The sequence below is a fragment of the Papaver somniferum genome, chromosome 11 (assembly GCF_003573695.1).
Source record: "Papaver somniferum cultivar HN1 chromosome 11, ASM357369v1, whole genome shotgun sequence".
NCBI classification, from domain to species: Eukaryota; Viridiplantae; Streptophyta; class Magnoliopsida; order Ranunculales; family Papaveraceae; genus Papaver; species Papaver somniferum.
The window spans coordinates 10,015,623-10,033,480 of record NC_039368.1 but is presented as its reverse complement, the minus strand read 5'-3'; the positions used below and the strand labels follow the sequence as shown (position 1 = coordinate 10,033,480).

The following is a 17,858-nucleotide window of genomic DNA, read 5'->3' as shown; positions in this document are numbered from 1 at the left end:
TGTTGTTTTCCGACGAACGCATTCAAGATCGTTACATGGCACCAGAACTTCAGCCCGCATTAAGGATCATCGTACCACATTCCCTATAAGGATTCACCACTTCCTCTCTTGGATATAGCCGCCACCACCACCACCACTTCATCTTCATTACATTCACCTCAACAATAGAGGAAGGGTATTTAGGACCAAAACATATTGTTTTTTCAAAACATTTAATTCGGATGGAAAAAGACTTTTTTATCAATACTAATTAAAGGTGTGATGATTTTTTGAAACAAATTAGGGGACGGTGACCATTTTGAAAAACACCCTTTAAATATTAGATTTTAGAAACTTTTATCATGCTCACTGATCTGCGTGCTTATCTCATGGTTTTTAATTTACTCCACCCTCTCATAACTCTATCTTACACTATATAAGCTTCAAATTTGTAATTACCTTGAAACTTGCGCTTTCTTGTTTGATAGACATCAACAACCAAACTTTTATGTGGTAAGCTTATGAAGATGAGATAAATACGGACACTTTCGTGTTTAATTTAGGCAATTTTGCGCAAGATGATGTAATGCAAGCTATATATAGCTTCCAGATTACAAATGATCCCGAGAGAGTAATGTAGAATCATCTCAAAATACAATTTATACGCTCTTACGTCATTCATTAAGAAAGTTTTCTCATCCTCGATAATTATATGTTTTATTGTCATGAAAACCTCGAAGAAGCAAATCACACGGAACAGCAAATCAAGCTTGAGAGCACAGTTCCAATAACTTTAAAACAGTGATACACTGTTAAAGCTGAAGGCACGAGACAAACAAAAATGTTGATGGCTGATTAAATTCGTATTATTATGGTTCAAGTTATATGTATCTTTAGACATCTGAGAATCCGTACTGTAATTGGCTAATGAAGTTCCCATGGCTCTGGTCAACAGTTGAATAGTTCGCGACCTTTCACCCACGATCTTATGAAAATCAAACAACAGCTATGGAAATACTCCACTTGGTATTTGTTTTATACTATTTCTTGTTGGAAAACGATTAATAAAAAAATAATTTTTTTAAAGTTTTAATAAAAGATTATAATTTATTGTTTTATTTTTTGAATGAAACTTTTTAGTCCCACATCGTGGAGTTTCCAATTTTTAGTAGTTTTAAGAAATTATATAAACTTTTTAGTCCCACATCGGGGAGTTTTTCTTCTTAATTTGTATTGATTTTACAACTTTTGTATCGGTGGAATACAATTTCGATTGTGAAAATACTTACTCTAGTTAATACAATTTCATGTACAGAGCTACCCTTTGGAATTTAGAGATTTGTGCATATTCATTGGCCCCACCTAGAAAATTCTCTCACTAAAATTAAACAGAAACGCTCTTCTGCCATTTTTAGATCCTGTAAGAAACTGATAAACCAGTAATTAAATCACAGAATGTTTTCTTCTACATATAATTACTGCTATCACCTCTACAAAAAAACAACAAAAAATAACAATAAAACTACATGATGCCAAGACAGCACATAGTGGTTTCTCTCATTATTATTTTTTTTTTGCTCTGTGTAGTTAGGGGATTTCATCTTCCTGATTGGTGTGGGTACATCGTGAAAATATTGGTAATAAACAGACAATTCAAAAGAAGAAAATGACATGGTGCAGAAGAAGTAATTTTGTATTGGGTTTTCTCATATTAGGTATGTGGTTCCTTAATTGATTCGAATAACTAATTATTTTGTTATCAATTTACTTGAGTGGTAAATGGTAAGGTAGAGTTTGATTTTAGATAGTTAGTTTTCAAATATATATGATAACACTTCTAACTAAGGGTGCACAGGAACCGAGCCGGACTGACGGATCATCCCGAAACCGGTGAAACCGTACCTAGTCCCGTACCGTCCCGAACCGAATGTACCGAAGAATTATAACCATTGGATTTAGGGGTAGTAGAACCTTCCAGGTTAGGCATTGATGTGAGGTTAGGCATCCACTCTTCCAAAGTCGCGAATCCTGGACAAAAACGTATTCTCAGAGATGTAAGCACGGGAAATGAAGGAAAATATCTCATCTTATTTAATCCTTCAAGTTCTAGACTCTGAAGCGATATGAGATTCTAAAAATCAGCATCATCATCATGTGAGAATTCCGGTACTGCACAATTCCAGATTTTCAATTCCCGAAGATTTGTAAGATGCCACAAGCCATTATTCAGAACAGATGGACGCGTAAGATTTATAAGGCCAAAGGATACAAAATTAGGAAATCCTGCAATTCGTAGCTTTGAAAGAGAAGAAGGGAATTGTTTCAAGTATCTCAACAGTAACTCTTCATGAGTATTTCACGAGGACGATGAGCGGATTTCACGAGGATACAAAGACCAGCCCAAATTTAATCTCTAAACTACAAGGGCATTTATGGAAGATATATAGCATTTATAACGGTAGTTTTTAGAATATTTAACCTTACCGTTTCAAAGCAAAAAGCAAGAATATCAATGAAAATATTTAATGCTTATCCTGTATACCTGATAAGACCCTATTTTCAAAACGGTAGGGAGGTGGATAACAGGGAGTTGAAAAACACTGTCGATTGTAAATATATAAAAAAATAGTTCGATAAAAAACAAACACGAAATTATCAAAAGAAAAAGTTAAAACCTATCCGTAAAACAAGCTCTACAAGTTTTATGGCACCTGATCTGGTTTGCCTATTAGATTTCGAAAACTTTGTTATTTCTCGAACCAGAAACGATAAACATGTTGAGTGCAAAATTCCGTGAAACATCCTGCTTCCCACATATGTGTAGGGGCTCTCCACCAATAAAGGTGACACCAGATAATCCCAGTGGACAGCGGGGCCCAAAATCTATGAGGGGGTCGGGATGTGTATTGGTAAATTCTGCTCGATGAGTCCATCACCGGTCTTCTCGAATTCGTTGTATGGTTTTCGATTTACTCCAACATCCCATAACTTACTGGTATCACCTTCGAAATCAGAATCACCGCGATCACCTTCAAAAAAACCAAAACTGTTAGAACTTTATATGCATCGGCATCAATGAACGAACTTTGTGGTACTTGGGCTTAGACACCTTTTTTCTTTTTGATAGGAACTTGGGCTTAGACACCTAATCACTATGTTTCGTTTATTTTTGGAAGGGAAAATTAGGCGCAGACCCAAAAATAATAATATTCTCATTGTCAGATCCACAATTAATTTTAGGTACTGTGACACCCATAATTATATGAAATTATTAAAAATGTATGCATGACGAATTATGCATCCGCATGACAGGTTATGCATCAGGGGTATAATTGGTAACTATATCATTGGAAATCTATTTAAGAGAACTACACAACGAGTACAAACAAGAATATCAAATTTTTATTTTTCACGAAAAAATCGGAGGTGAAATTGTATGAGGAGAACCACCAATTGTGGGATGCGTTGAAGCTATCAGTTAACCCACAGAAGGGAGAAATTCCTATTCATAATTTTTTGAGTGATGAAAAGTAATTTGAAAAGGTGTGGTTCACTGCTACACAACCTTTTGTTTTTTTTTGGAATTGTAATCATTAAACCATATGCTATGGACGTGCCAGCATGATTTAGTTCAAACTTTCCAATGCCGGAAATTGATCCTGGCTTAGAAAGTCTTTTTTCTTTTATGCCGGAAAGGCACCATAACTACATAGATATATCATTTTTAGTGTCGGCGTTAAAGTTATCTTCATAATAATGATGGAATTATACACAAATCACTTATGTCTCAGGAAATAGAAGAGTACTGGCATTGTCTAGAAAAGCGTATCCATGCCAGAATTCTAAATTCATTTGGTCCGGAAAAGAATTCAGTATACAGGCATTGTTGTTATAATTTCGACCGTACCGGTTCTGAAAAAGAAAACATAAAAATTTCAATGTTTGACATAGATTAACCAATATAATATGTTCTAAGCCAAAAACAAATGTAATTAACATCTCCAGAGTTTAGCAAGACACACAGAATAACATAATCAAGGACCAGATTGTTTAACAAACCATGTGTAAAGTTAAGATGTTCCAAACCGAAAACAAATGAAACAAAGATGTTCAAAGTTTAGAAAGACACACAAACAAACATAAACCGACAATAGATTGTTCAAAGACATAACTAATACTATAAAAGAAACATTAACAAACATCTTAGATCACTCAGCCCTTGGCTTCTTGTGAACCCTCTTCTTCGTTTCATTCCACAAGTCATTTGCATCTGGATCTTTAATTTTGCTTATCTTTTCCTCGACTGTTTTCATTTCTGCTGGGGTCAGCACCTCTCCTTTCTTGTTCTTGCATTTAAACCAGTTTCCCAATTTGCATAGCCGCGAACACTGTTGTCATATTTTTCCATTAGTATGTTAACTTTTATAAGTTTATAGATATACATTTAAATAATATGAAGTGAACCAGAATTACGTACCAACAACGTGAGGGTCTTTTGAAGTACGGGTACAATAAGGTTTTCAGGAGTTGTGGAGGGACGTTCTGCTTGTGGAGGCACTGTTTCGATGGACGGGCGTACAATATAAAGATGGGAGTACCTCGAATGACTTCTGAGGAATCTTGGTTCGGACTCATAACCGTTTTCTGTCAATTCCCAACCAATTAACCATATCCAGTACTAGTTGTTGTTCTTCTCTTTCATTCCAGTGTACAGGTAGAGGAGTTGGTTTCTAAACTACCAGCGTATGCTGTTCATATGATAGGCATTGAGGAAAGTCATGAGAGAATTTGGCATCAGATTTACCCGTAAGTTTTTTCTGTTTGTACCCAAGTTGGCGCGTCAAACGGTGAGGGTTATGCATAACAAATCCTTTTGTATGAAACAATGTTCCGTTGTAAAATTCTATATTGTCATGCCGTGCAAAGTGAACTCCTCTTTCGTTCCTATATGGGTCAAACACAACATCTTCGACAGCGATAGAGTCCAAAGCCTCTCTCATGGAGAGTAACCGAGCTCTGTTATTAGGCTTCGGTTTATTGTCGAAAAAGTATTTCTTAGCTACAGGACGATGTGGTTCCAAACCATACGTTGACGACTCCAAATATTTGTACTCCTTGAACAATGTTGGGAAGTGTTCATAAGCCCACACCTACGCAAATGAAATATCGTTCCAAAAACTAATGATGCTGAAAATGGAAGAATGTTTCTAAGGTGTTTGAATCACCCAAAGTGCGATTAGTTTCAATGGTTTGACAAGGCTGTTGAACTAGCATAATCAAGAGAAAACCTCAAGGGCCAATGCAAGCCTATCGATGGGTGTGATGGGTGTTATATGAAGGGAAAGGAATATGTTGAAAGAGAAGAAAAACCAATGAAGATGGTCCTTGACACCCCCCTTCCGGACGATGTCTTCGAAGAGATTCGCAAAAGGCTCAAAGGTTCTGCAATTGTTGAAAAGGGATGGCTTAATAAATAGGTGATCATCTTAAACCAAAAGTGCTCCATTACCATGTTTTTCTTTAAAGTTTGAAATCTAATTTAATAGATTATCTAGGAATTAAATAAATAGAGCATTCTAACCTATTTATAAACAATACCGGCATAGTATAGTTATCAACATCCAATGCCGGAATTATGCAAAACTATGGAAGAGTAACAAAATCAGAATTTCGGCGTAGATTTAGTAATTTCTTTAATGTCGGCACTACCCATAATCTACACAGAAACTTGGTCATTTTAATCCACTGTGCCCGACATGGATTTAGACAAAATTTTCCATGCCGGTATAAATGTCGGCATAGAAATAGAATAGGTTTTAATGACGGAACCAATACCGGTGATGTGGAACTTAAACATTTCAATGTCGTAACTACCCATAATCTACACAGAAACTTGATCATTTTCATCCATTGTGCCCGGCATGGTTTTGGAGAAAAATCGTCCATGCCGGTACGAATGGCAGCATAAAATTTAAATAGATTTTAATGCCGAACCAATGCCGGTGCTGTGGAACTTAAATATTTGAATGCCGGCGCTTCTTGTGTAAAGAAAACTTACATAGACAACATTTTACTAGAAATCTAAACATGTTCCACATAAACCAAACAACTGAATCGTGCTTAAACGTTGTTCATCAAAGTATCATAAAACAAAAGTAAACCAAACAAATAAAGGGTTCAACCAAAAACAAATTAGAAATTGTTCAAAACATAACAACCACCATCCAAATAACGAAACACAACTAAAGAGTTCATCACTTGGTCTTTTGCTTCTTGGCAATGAGTGCCTTCCTTGTTTCCCTAAACAAAACTCTTTCACTTGGGTCTTCAATTTTATCAAGCTTTTCCACGACTTCCTTATTTCTTCAAGGGATAGCACCTCTCCTTCCTCGTACTTGCAACCTAACATCTTCATCAACTTGCCAAACCGACGCCGCTAGTTTCATAATACAACACATAATTTTCAACCAAAGGATATAGACTAGAATCCTTTACTAATGTTTGAACCTCTTCACATTCCTTAGAAAAATCCCAATGAGACGCGACTTGGTTTCGGCAAACACGCACAACCTTCTTATGATCCTACAATTAGGAGATAATACGATTAAGAGATTTTGCATAAATACAAAACAATAAATATGCACGAGATATAAATTCTTACATAGGTTTGATATACAGTACGACCCCACGAGTCCTTGTAGCCAAGTAGATACCCCGGATCATGAGAAGCTGCGCCCCAAATTCTACCACCATCAAGGTCAGGTATCATGTCATCAATATGAGGAAGGTGCGAACCTTTAACTTTTACTTTGCCTTTTCCTTTGCCCTTTCCTTGTGTCAGTTGTTCACTTGGTCCGCCTTGTTCCACTACTCCTTGGCTTTGGTTTGCTAATTCACTTGGATCAATCTTATTATCTTCCTCCTCACTTTCCTCTTCATCTTTCTCATCTTCCTCCTCAACTGCTCCGGTAGATTCACGGATTACGAGTTTACTATGGTCACGAACACTCTCCCAAAATTCACTTCTTGTATCAGCCTCCAATCGGATTTCGCGACCTTGGTCTTTTCCTCTAGGAGGCAAAGACTGAGGAGTACCAAGACCGTCCTTCCTTATTTTCTTAATGACAGCATTTTTAGCTTTTCCTTTGTTAGCCTCCTTTGCTTTAGTTTCCTTTGCTTTAGATCTATTTCAAAAGAAGCACGAAATAAATATAAGACAACTAACTTTCATTTCTAATACCGGCATAGATACACCACATTACGGCATAGAATCATCACTACCGGCATACTGAAAAAAAGTATCGAACATGCCGGGAGCTAATACTGGCATGGTAAATTCAAATGATTACATGCCGGGAGTAACTACTGGCATTGACAAATAAATTTCGAGGATGCCGGTACACTATAGGAAATTCCTGGATAAGAAAAAACCAGTACTGGCAGCTACGTAAAATAAAAACAAGCCGGCACACAGTACCGGCATTGAGAAAAAATTGTTGAGGATGACGGTAGTATTTCTAAAGTTTCTGGATACCAAAACTCAAGTACCAGCATGGAATCTAACCTAAAATTTACGACGGTACAAATAACAAAATCCTGGGGTTTTCTGTTTATTAGAAGCTTACTACCGGCGTACTCGTAAAAGTTCAAATCAATGCCGATACTAGGTTAAGAAGTGGTGTTCATCCTAAATACAATGCTGAAACTAAGTTCCGGTACGGTCTTCAAGATAAATTAGATGCCGAAACTGACTAACGGTGTGGTCTTCATCCTAAATTGAATGCCGGTACTGATTTTCGGTGTGGTATTCATACGAAATTGAGTGTCGGAACTACTGAAACTCAACTGTTTCACTTAGGGTTTCGCGATTTTGACATAAACTCATAGCTACAAATCGATTGAAACACTAATTAAACAGTTTTAAATGACTTACCTTCTCACAAAAGCCATATTTCTGAGTAGTTGATCGTCCGATAACTCTTGTTCTTCGTGTTCTTGCTCTTGAGCAATCAAAGCAAGCCTTTTTTGCTTTTTTTTGTTGAGAAATCGATTTTGACTTCGATTGGGCATTTGGTTTCTTTAATGGAGGCATGGTTATGATTTTGGTAGGTTAATCGACAAAGAAATTTTTGAATTAACGATTAATCGTCGATGAAGAAGATGAAGATTTTTTTTTAAAAACCTAACCCTAACCTACGACTATGCCGACACACAAATGGGGGATAACTGATTTTGTGTTTGGTTTTGATTTTAAGTTTTTTATTTTGTGGGAGAGTATAACAGTCTTTTCATAATGTTTTTTAATTAATCAAAGGGTGTTTTAGTATTTTCGCCTCAAAAAACATCCCTTAGCAAACACCTTTGGTGGGGGAAGTAATTCATATCCCCCAATTAGTTTCCATATGCCCAAATTGCGCGTTCTTACAAAAACCATCATGGTTAAATAACATGCCATAACAACATTTACTAATAATGTTATTAAAAAAAAACCAAAAAGTTTTAAATTTTTTAAAAAAATAAACCAAAAATAAAATTTTAAAGAAATTACAAAATAAATAGAAAATAAAGTTTAACAATTTTAAAAGTAATAAGAGACGTGTCACAATCTTAAGGTACAGGAGTAATGAGACAACTCTACATCATTTAAACACCCCTAATTACACTATCTTGATTGAGAATAAAATTCATATTCTCCAATTGAGCCATTGATCTATTTATATTCTAATCAACTTTTTTTTTATATTTTTTTTTTACTTTCTCGAGTTTTTTATTATTAAAAAATTTAAATGAACCGTCTTAAGTTACCTAAAAAACCTGCAAGGACCTCAATAAAATCCTGAAAAAGTTATGGTGGGGAAAAGATATAAACTTTTCTAAAGGTTTCTATATCAAAGGTTGAGACTCTTTTAACAACTCAATTTCGGATGGAGGTTTAGGTTTCCAAAATATTATCCATTTAAATACATTTATGATTGCTAGAATGTGGGTTGGAGATTGAAAGAAAATCCAAGTATTTCCCTAACATAGATGTAGTGCACTTAGATATGAAGCCAAAGCAAACTGATATTGGATATGAAATGGTATTAAATTAAGAATTGGAGAAATTCAAAACCACAACTTTTTGTTAGTGAGAAAAGGTGATAAAATAAACATTTGGTCAGATTTTCGGATACCAACCAAAAGACCTCCTCTTTCGAATCCTTTAACAGGTACGACCAATATTATCCAGTTAAGTGACCTGATCACCTAAAACATGGGACAAAGCAAATAAAAATGCTTATGCAGCTCCTCGATTCATTTCTCTGGTATTTTCCATGATGGCTATAGGCGGATTGTTAGGGCGGGTACCAAATCCCAGCTGTCAGGATTATCATTAAGTGAAAAATACTAGGACCCCCTTATTATATGGGTTCAACATATAGAAGCCCCACAAAATGGATCTTTCACTATCAACTCCATACTTTCACTTTTTGATATTTCTAGGCCCATAACTTTTAATTATCGGGCTTACCAATAAAAATTTTAGATCTGGAATTTTTATATTACCTAAAGTACCCATTTATAAGCAAAAGTCACTGGAGATATTTTCATTTTCAATTTTTATTTCTCTTTCCCTCTCTCCGGAGAAAAACTTCTCTCTCTCTCTCTTTCATTCTCCCTAACCCTCTCGATCGAGCTCTCCAATGAAGAAACAACTCCTCCAAAATAGCAGAAATGAAGAAGCAAATAAGTCATCTTCATTTATCGGTCTCCAAGATCTGATAACACACTAAGATTTGGGGTTTACAAATGATTTCAGTTCATAAACCACATAAATTGAAGAAAGAGATTTGATAAAGACCGTAAAAGAAAGTAAAAAGGGCGATAAACTTGAAATTGAGGTAGTTATATGGTTTTTATTACATTTTTGTTTCATTCGATTTAGGCTTTCATTTTAATTCCGGTTGTTCTTCCATCAGATCTTGAATTCGCAATAATATATTGAAGATTTTTCAGATCTATATTATATCGATTATTCAAATCATAGTCGGAGCTTAGATCTATTTGTGTATCATCTTAATCTCTCTTTTGAGATGGAAATTTCGAGAAAATTTCAATTAATTTCTTTCTAGGGTTCTTGAGTGAGATTTAACTTATCTCTGAATCTGTAATTATTATTGAAAAGATAAGTTCATATTTGAACTCAGGATACTTTATTTTTTATTACCCCTTCAATCGATTTAATTTTGGTCAACTTTTGATTTTCTATCTAATTTAACCCTCTATATGTTCAAATGAAATTTGTTTAAGTTATGCGCAAGTTAAGAATACTAATTTGTTTTTATTTTAGCTTGACGTTATGCAGCCTTCTCACCATTCACTGTGATCAAGAAGAAGCTCGTTAAAAAGATGGGACAAAACAAACTCATCATTGACTGGACTGTATGAAAGATGATAACAATAGGTTTGTTTTTTCATTTCTCTTCCACTCACATTTTTAGTGGATGATGGTCAATTTTTAGTGGATGGTGTAGTACGTGAACTTTACTTTTTGGCTAGTGTGTCTGATGTGAATTAGCTTCTGTAGTATTTCTTGAACTTTGCTGTTGTGAGAATGAATTAGTTTATATTTTTGTAGTTATGGAGTTGATTAAGCATGCATAAGTAGTTGCACTGTTAGTGGTATGATTGACAGAAATAATATTTTGGATTTTAAGTTGATTAAGAAGTGATATGTAGTTAAGTTGTTAGCGATTTCACTGAATTAAATCAACTCAGTTGGGTTTCAGGAATCTGTTGTTATAAGATTTTGTTGGTGGTGTTATGTGTTGGATTGTTAGAGCTAATGAGAGTGGTATGTGGATTGCTAGATCATCATTTCCTTAGCATTTTAGTTGTTTACGTTTACGTTTCTATTTTTTACATATGAATTGTAGGATAATTGGATGTGTAGCTGCTAGTTACACATTATAATTGGATGTATAGTTGTTATATTTTGGTGTGTATCCCATAATTAGTACACCAGTCATATACATGTATAATCCATCGTTACACTAGTCAGATGCAATATAATCTGCGGTGTTTGTTTGGTTTGAAACTTGAATGATGAGTTTCATTCATTATAATTTACTAATTATATGCATGTGTAACTCGTAGTTACACAACTCAGATGCATGTATAGCCCCAAGTTACACTATTCAGTTGCCTCGGTAACTCATAGTTACACATTAAGTTGGATGACACTGTAAAAGAACCCAATCAACTGTTGATATCAGAGAAAGATATCCCTCAGGAAACCTTGGAGAAAGGTAAATAGTAAACAATGTTCATTTCCAAATTTTTTTTGGCATTGGTTCATGTGTGTCTGTTGTATTGATTTATTGTATTTGTTATCAAATGTCAATTGCAGGGAATACAAAATCCTGAATATATTGGAGTTTGATAACAAAAGAAAGCTAATTGTGCAAGATGAGGATATGAAAATTCTTCTTTTGTGAAAAGGTGAAGGCAGGTATGATACAATTATATGTCCATCTCTCTGCTTAAACATCATATGCAGGCATCTTAAAAATTAATTGGTTAGAGGAATACCTAACTAATCATGATTGGATATTTTGATGTGTATAAATTTAAGGTACACTAGCCAAAGTGAAACTAGATTTAAGGTATGATGCATGTGTAATTGCCGAGTACTTTAGCCATATTTTTGGTGTGTATCCCTTAATTAGTACACCAGTCACATACATGTGTAATTCCTAGTTACACTGGTCAGATGCACGTGTAACTCATAATTACACAAATCAGATGCATGTGTAACTTCTAATTACACTTTTCATATGCATGTGTAACTCGTAATTACACATGCTAAAACGAAAAAACCTTGCAAGGAAAGATTACATGGGTACACAAGCTTTTTTTATGGATGTGTAACTGCTGATTAAATTTATGCATCTTCCTAGAAAGAGATTCATTGATTTTGGTAAATTCACTAGATCTCCAAACACAAATGTTGGTTAGGTAGTTATGATATTTGTTTCACTGTTCGATTTTTTATTAATTTGTTTTGTATCATATGTGTGTCAGCTGTTGTGAGGAAGGAGATTGGAGATGAGATTGATCGAGAGACAGGACGTGGCAATGGAATTTCTAGTTTTTCTATTCATCTTAGTATTTACTCTCCGAATGGTAAGATTATCTCGTGTAAAGTGGTGCCTTAAGTTTGAATACCTAAAATGATTACGAGTTTGTAGATGTTGCTTCTTTGGTCATCTGGCTCATCTCTTCTGTTGTTTTTTGAACCTTCGCAGTTGTGAATTTGACCCTGATGGATCTTCCTGGATTGACGAAAGTTGCCATTGGTAAGTTTCAGTTAAATTTTCTTTAAGTTTCAGTTAGTGGTGGTGTTTTTGTATGAAGCTGAGAGGTTTGGTATGGATGTTAGAGCTGTGTTAGACATTGTAAGTTGGATCTACTTTACATTCTGCTTGTCTTAGTGGTGGTGTTTTAGTATGGATGTGTAATTTTTAGTTACACAAGCTAAATAGATGTGTAAATTTCAGTTACACATGCTAATTCGATGTGTAACTTCTAGTTACACAAACTAAATAGATGTGTAATTTCTAGTTACACATGCTAATTAGATGTGTAACCTTTACTTACACATACTTTGCTTTAGGTAACTTAGGCTTGCAAGTTCATGATAAATGGCATATTCCATATGCAGGTGTAACTCCTAGTTACACAAGCCATATGCATGTGTATCTCCTAGTTACACATGTTATATGCATGTGTAACTCTCAGTTACACAATTCAGATGCATGTGTAACTACTAGTTACTCTAGTCAGATGCTTGTGAAACTGAATATACATTGTTGTATGTACTGTTCATTTTGATCTTATAAATACTGATTGCTTGTTGTTATATTTCAGGTTTCAGATAACTTCATAAAAGCTAATTGCTTAAACGTGGTAATGATCTCGCTGGAACTGGAGTTGACGCTGAATACACAAGTCAGATACATGTGTAACTCTCAATTACACTAGATAGACACATATGTAACTCTCAATTACACTAGACAGATGTGTGTAAATTCTAGTTACACATGCTAAAAAATTGTTGTAAATGAATATTAAAGTAATACATGTATTTTTTTTTTGTGTTTTCTTTTTGATGTCTATTTTCTGCGTATATATACAAGTGTAACTTTGCATTACACATATGATAAGGATGTGTAACTTCTGGTTACACATGCCATATGCATGTGTAACTTCTGTTTACACCTTCGCACTGTATTTTAATAATTTCGGGCCTAGATTTAATAATTTTGGGCCTAGATTTAAATTTTATTTAATTATGGGCTTGACAATATGCATAAGGGTATCAAGGTCTTTTAAAAACTCGGGGCCTAGATTTAAATTTTTTTTAATTAAGGGCCTCATATTATGGGTTATCCATGGGTTGGGCCTGAGCCTAATTTCCCCTATCATTAATGATAGACCCATCCAACACAACAAAGATCCACCCCCTCACTACTAGGTTGACTTGTTTGCCCAACTTGACCTATTTTGTGCACCTCATCATTTCATCAACCTCTTTGCTGGTTCTCAAAAGGTTCAGCTTTTCCTTTGTTTAGGTCTTAATGGCAATTGATGAGAAGTACGGTCTCTATATCGGAAATCTGTCGCCAAAGACTACTCGCGATGATCTCAGCGACAAATTTATGAGATGGGGGTCATCGTTTTCTAGCCAGGTATGATGCCCTAAACCTCATTTTGGCAATTTATCTTCCATTTTGGGTGTAGGTTTTTTATCTGTGTCTGTGGTATTTTGAAATTGATACCAACATTTAGAAGTTATTAAACGAAAATTCTGATTAGATGGGTTCATAAGCTCACACATTACTCTTCTATTCGCATGTATAATACTCTTATTGAGCTAAGGGAATTCACATTTCAGTCAATTAAATCAAGATTTTGTGTCCAATGTCCCAGATAACAACATCTAGCTGCGTTTATATGCGCTTTTTTGTAGACAAGGATGTTGAAATGGCTTGATTCATGATATCAAAATGCTATTTGTACTATCATTTGCACTAGTTATAAAGGCAGGGGACATTTTTGCCTGACTACCTAGTTTTCTTTTTTGCTTAATCTTTGGTTGTAACTGGCTTGTATTCCTTTGGTTATTGATCAATAAAATTTGTGATTAAGCACAATTAGACTTTAGGAGGATGGGGAGAAAGAAACAAGCGCAGTATACTACATACTTGTTTGTTTCTTCGCCATTTCAAACCATTGGGGTTTTTTCACTTTATTCATGGTCCATGTTACCCTAACATCTATGTCCTGTTCAATCCTTTTCACTTGGGAGAAGCCAAAATTTGACACTGTAAACTGGATAAATAATTCAAATAATCATCTTGGTATCTTTATCACTCTTGATCCAGATTGTAACTAGATACTATCTTTTCCTCATACTTTGTGATTGTTGTGTAGATCGTGGAGGACAAAATCACAGGTCGTCCTCGTGGTTTTGCATTTGTGTATTACCAAGATGAACGTGCACTAGAAGATGCACTCATGCATACAATCGGCACAAAGCTTCATGGTCGAGTTCTCAACATAAAAAGGGCGCACCGCAACACGGGAAAAGGTGATTCGGCTATGGTTATAGAGGGAAATCTTGTTGCTATATATGTGGAGAAGGCCATTTTGCAGGAGACCGTCCTGGTTTTGACAGTTGAGGTGATGGTGGGAGCTGTGAAGACAGTTCACACTGCTACAGTTGTGGGAACCTGGCCATTTCGCCCGAGAATGTTATTCATCAAATGCTACAAAATGTTACTGTGATGACAAAGAGTTGCATCCCACATATGGAGAGGCAGCAACACGAACAAAGGCACAATTAAAAGAGACAGCTGGTGTGGCACCTCAGATGAAGGGTCTTTAGAGGGACTGATAATGAATAAGTGGATCCTACCTCTGCAGAGAACCTAACTTTGTTAAGGTTCGCAGCTAAATGTTTGATAGAGACATCCACTGCAACTCCTCATGCAGGTAGTATAAAGAAGGCGGAACCTGCTATTGTTGACATCTTTAGTGATAACGAGAGCAAAGACATGTCTCTGCAGATGGAGAAGACAACGCAAGTCATGGGATTCCCGGTGCCTAACAAATATGTTGCCCTCTACAAAGCAATATATGAAAAACATGGGCATATAGCCACAAAGACGGTCATAAAGAATTCAATGATGGCATTATTTTCCCTTGTTACTGATCTTTTAGCCATAATAAGCCAAATGAAGGAGACGTCATTTTCAAACTTGAGCATGTCTTTACCGAATCATTGGGAATCAAAGGTGTCCACAGCTGAGGCGATGGAGTTCAATGTTGGCTGGCTCAGGACTAGACTAAATGAACTGAAGGTTGAGCTTATTGTTGCGAAAACCCTTCGTTCTATGTTGCGCAATGATGGAAAGGTTCTCAAGGTAACTCGAGATGATGTTAAAGTCGCTTCTAAACCGGAGGAAACTTTGAAGGCACAGTTGTTAAGCAGAATCATGCAGTCAAAGTAAAGCACAAGTTGAACTGGTACGAAGCTAGCGTGAAAACCCAGCAGAGGCAAAAGAAGAAAAAAGAAGCTGTACAATGTCGGTTAGTCCTTCGTATTTGTTTCTTTAACTTTTCCTCATTTCACTTTGAACAATTTTCACCTAGACAATTGAAAGGTGTTTCCCGTAGTTATTTCCCGAGGGCTCTTAGATTGCATCCTTGTGTGCAAATGCTAAGTTTTCTGCTGAGTGTACTGCTATACAGTAGTGGGTTAATTCCCCATTAATTACTGTATCAACATGCTGGTCCTTTCAGTTAAACCCTTTCAATGTGCAAATATTTTAATGGAATTATATGAGATAACTCAGAAAAGTTAGATTTGGACAAAGATTTTTGTTTTAATGATGAATGTTCAGGATGCTAATATCATGTTCATTAGAATTCAAACATAGCTTGACTGTATAATTCCATGCTGCACACTGGAAGTGAAAAGAATGAGTGGAAATTCAATTAAAAAGTGTCACAACTTGATCTAATTACATTTCAAATTGGTCTAAGAACAGATAAAAGGGACGACTGAATGATAAATCTAGCTAATTTTTACATAGCCTCTACATTTACTTTCCAGGGGCGAAATTTGTGGCAAAAGCCCAAGCATTGTTGCTAACAGGATCAGCAAGATGATCAGCCAAGTTTTCCAAAGGGCCTTTACCGGTCACAATTGCTTGAACGAAGTATCCAAACATGGAAAACATTGCCAATCTTCCGTTCTTTATCTCCTTCACCTTCAACTCGGCGAAAGCTTCTGGATCATCAGCAAGTCCAAGTGGGTCAAAACTGCCACCGGGATAAAGTGGGTCAACAACCTCACCGAGTGGTCCACCAGCAACACGGTAACCTTCCACTGCTCCCATCAAGATAACTTGTGTAGCCCAAATAGCTAAAATGCTTTGAGCATGCACCAGACTTGAGTTCCCAAGGTAGTCCAATCCACCCTCACTGAAGATTTGAGCTCCGGCTTTGAACCATACGGCTTCACCGAATTTAACACCGTTACGTGAGAGTAGTTCGGGAAAGATGCATCCTAGAGCTCCGAGCATTGCCCATCTGCAGTGAATCACTTCAAGCTCGCGGTTCTTGGAGAAAGTTTCGGGATCAGCAGATAACCCAGCGGTATCCCATCCATAATCACCAGGGAATTCACCATTAAGGTAAGATGGAGACTCACCGGAGAATGGTCCCAAGTACTTAACTCTGTCAGGACCGTACCATGGGCTAGTAGATGAAACTGCAGGTTTGGATGATTTAGCAGGTTTCGCCACTGTCTTTTTCTGGAAGAGCATGGTGATTCTTCCTTCACCTTCTGGAATGGATGGTGTCAATTTTACTGCTTTTCCAGCAAGAGCAGGAGAAGAGAGTGCCATTGTTGAAGCAGCCATTTAATGAATATGATAGAAATAATAAGATTGAGAAATAAGCGAGTTAAATGATAATCAGATGAGTTTGTGTTTTGAAACTGTTGATGTTGGGTTGTATTAAATAGAAGTAATGCTTATCTTTGGATATCTGTATCCACGTTGTAATTGGCTAATGAAGTTCCATGGCTCTGCTCAAGAGTTACACAGTTGGCACCCTTTCACCCACCAGCTTATGAAAATCAAACAACAGCCATGGAATACTCCACGTACTTGGTACTTGTTTTAGATTTCTTATACTAGATTTGCTTCACGGGATCTTAAATCTGTTCTGGACCACTAGAAAAGATAGGAGCCGGTGAATTCGCATTTCATAACCTTTCTCGTTTGCTTGGACAGCTTCACTAGTGATATAACTTTTCGCCATGGCCATGCATGTGTCCTAGTTTCTAAATTTTGGCGCGTCGCAAAATTCCATTCACATTTCCTTTTCCTTATGTTTCCCGGGTCCGAAATGCTTTATATTCGGCGTGTTGAATTCCGCGAGCCATCTCGATCAGTGAGAATGAGAGAGGGGGTGGGACCCACACTTAACCCACCTTTGCTAAACCGTCGGGTCACAAGTGATTCCCCCTTTTCTCTTTTGCCAGACACACGGCGGGATCCGACCCACGGTAAGTCTATCACTTCCGTCAATTGGTAGAATAACACGATAAAGGATGAGAGTAGTAAAATAAAATAGAAAAATGAAATTTTCATTTGAAGTTTGCAGAATATAAAACATCTCGTTCATCCACGTTATAATAATCCTATGACGTATACTTATTCGTGAAAAATCTAACTATTTTATAAGCATTATAGATATTACTCCAGATTCGAAATAAGGTGTTTTCAGATAAAAAACCTCAACAAATATCAAGATTGCATCTCATA

The 17,858-nt window shown here is 36.2% G+C and overlaps 2 protein-coding genes and 1 long non-coding RNA gene across 4 annotated transcripts; 2 read left to right on the top strand and 1 right to left on the bottom strand.

Annotated features, from left to right (window-relative positions):
* The first annotated feature begins 10,398 nt into the window (after positions 1-10,398).
* On the top strand, positions 10,399-12,072 carry LOC113322073. 2 transcript variants are annotated; one of them, XR_003346952.1, is made up of 4 exons: positions 10,399-10,423; positions 11,116-11,267; positions 11,369-11,470; positions 12,043-12,072. It is a non-coding gene; the product is annotated as an uncharacterized LOC113322073 (long non-coding RNA). The 2 variants fall into 2 exon arrangements; XR_003346951.1 differs by lacking the exon at positions 10,399-10,423 and having other exon boundaries at positions 11,034-11,267.
* A 1,468-nt stretch (positions 12,073-13,540) lies between these two features.
* Positions 13,541-16,147, top strand: LOC113322072 (putative RNA-binding protein RbpE). Its single transcript, XM_026570086.1, has 2 exons — positions 13,541-13,709; positions 14,455-16,147. The coding sequence occupies exons 1-2, from the start codon at positions 13,599-13,601 to the stop codon at positions 14,806-14,808; spliced, it is 465 nt and encodes a 154-aa protein (XP_026425871.1). The 5' UTR covers positions 13,541-13,598; the 3' UTR covers positions 14,809-16,147.
* On the bottom strand, positions 15,997-17,034 carry LOC113322071 (chlorophyll a-b binding protein of LHCII type 1-like). The gene has a single exon (XM_026570085.1). The coding sequence runs from the start codon at positions 16,947-16,949 to the stop codon at positions 16,128-16,130; it is 822 nt and encodes a 273-aa protein (XP_026425870.1). The 5' UTR covers positions 16,950-17,034; the 3' UTR covers positions 15,997-16,127.
* Between the last annotated feature and the right edge of the window lie 824 nt (positions 17,035-17,858).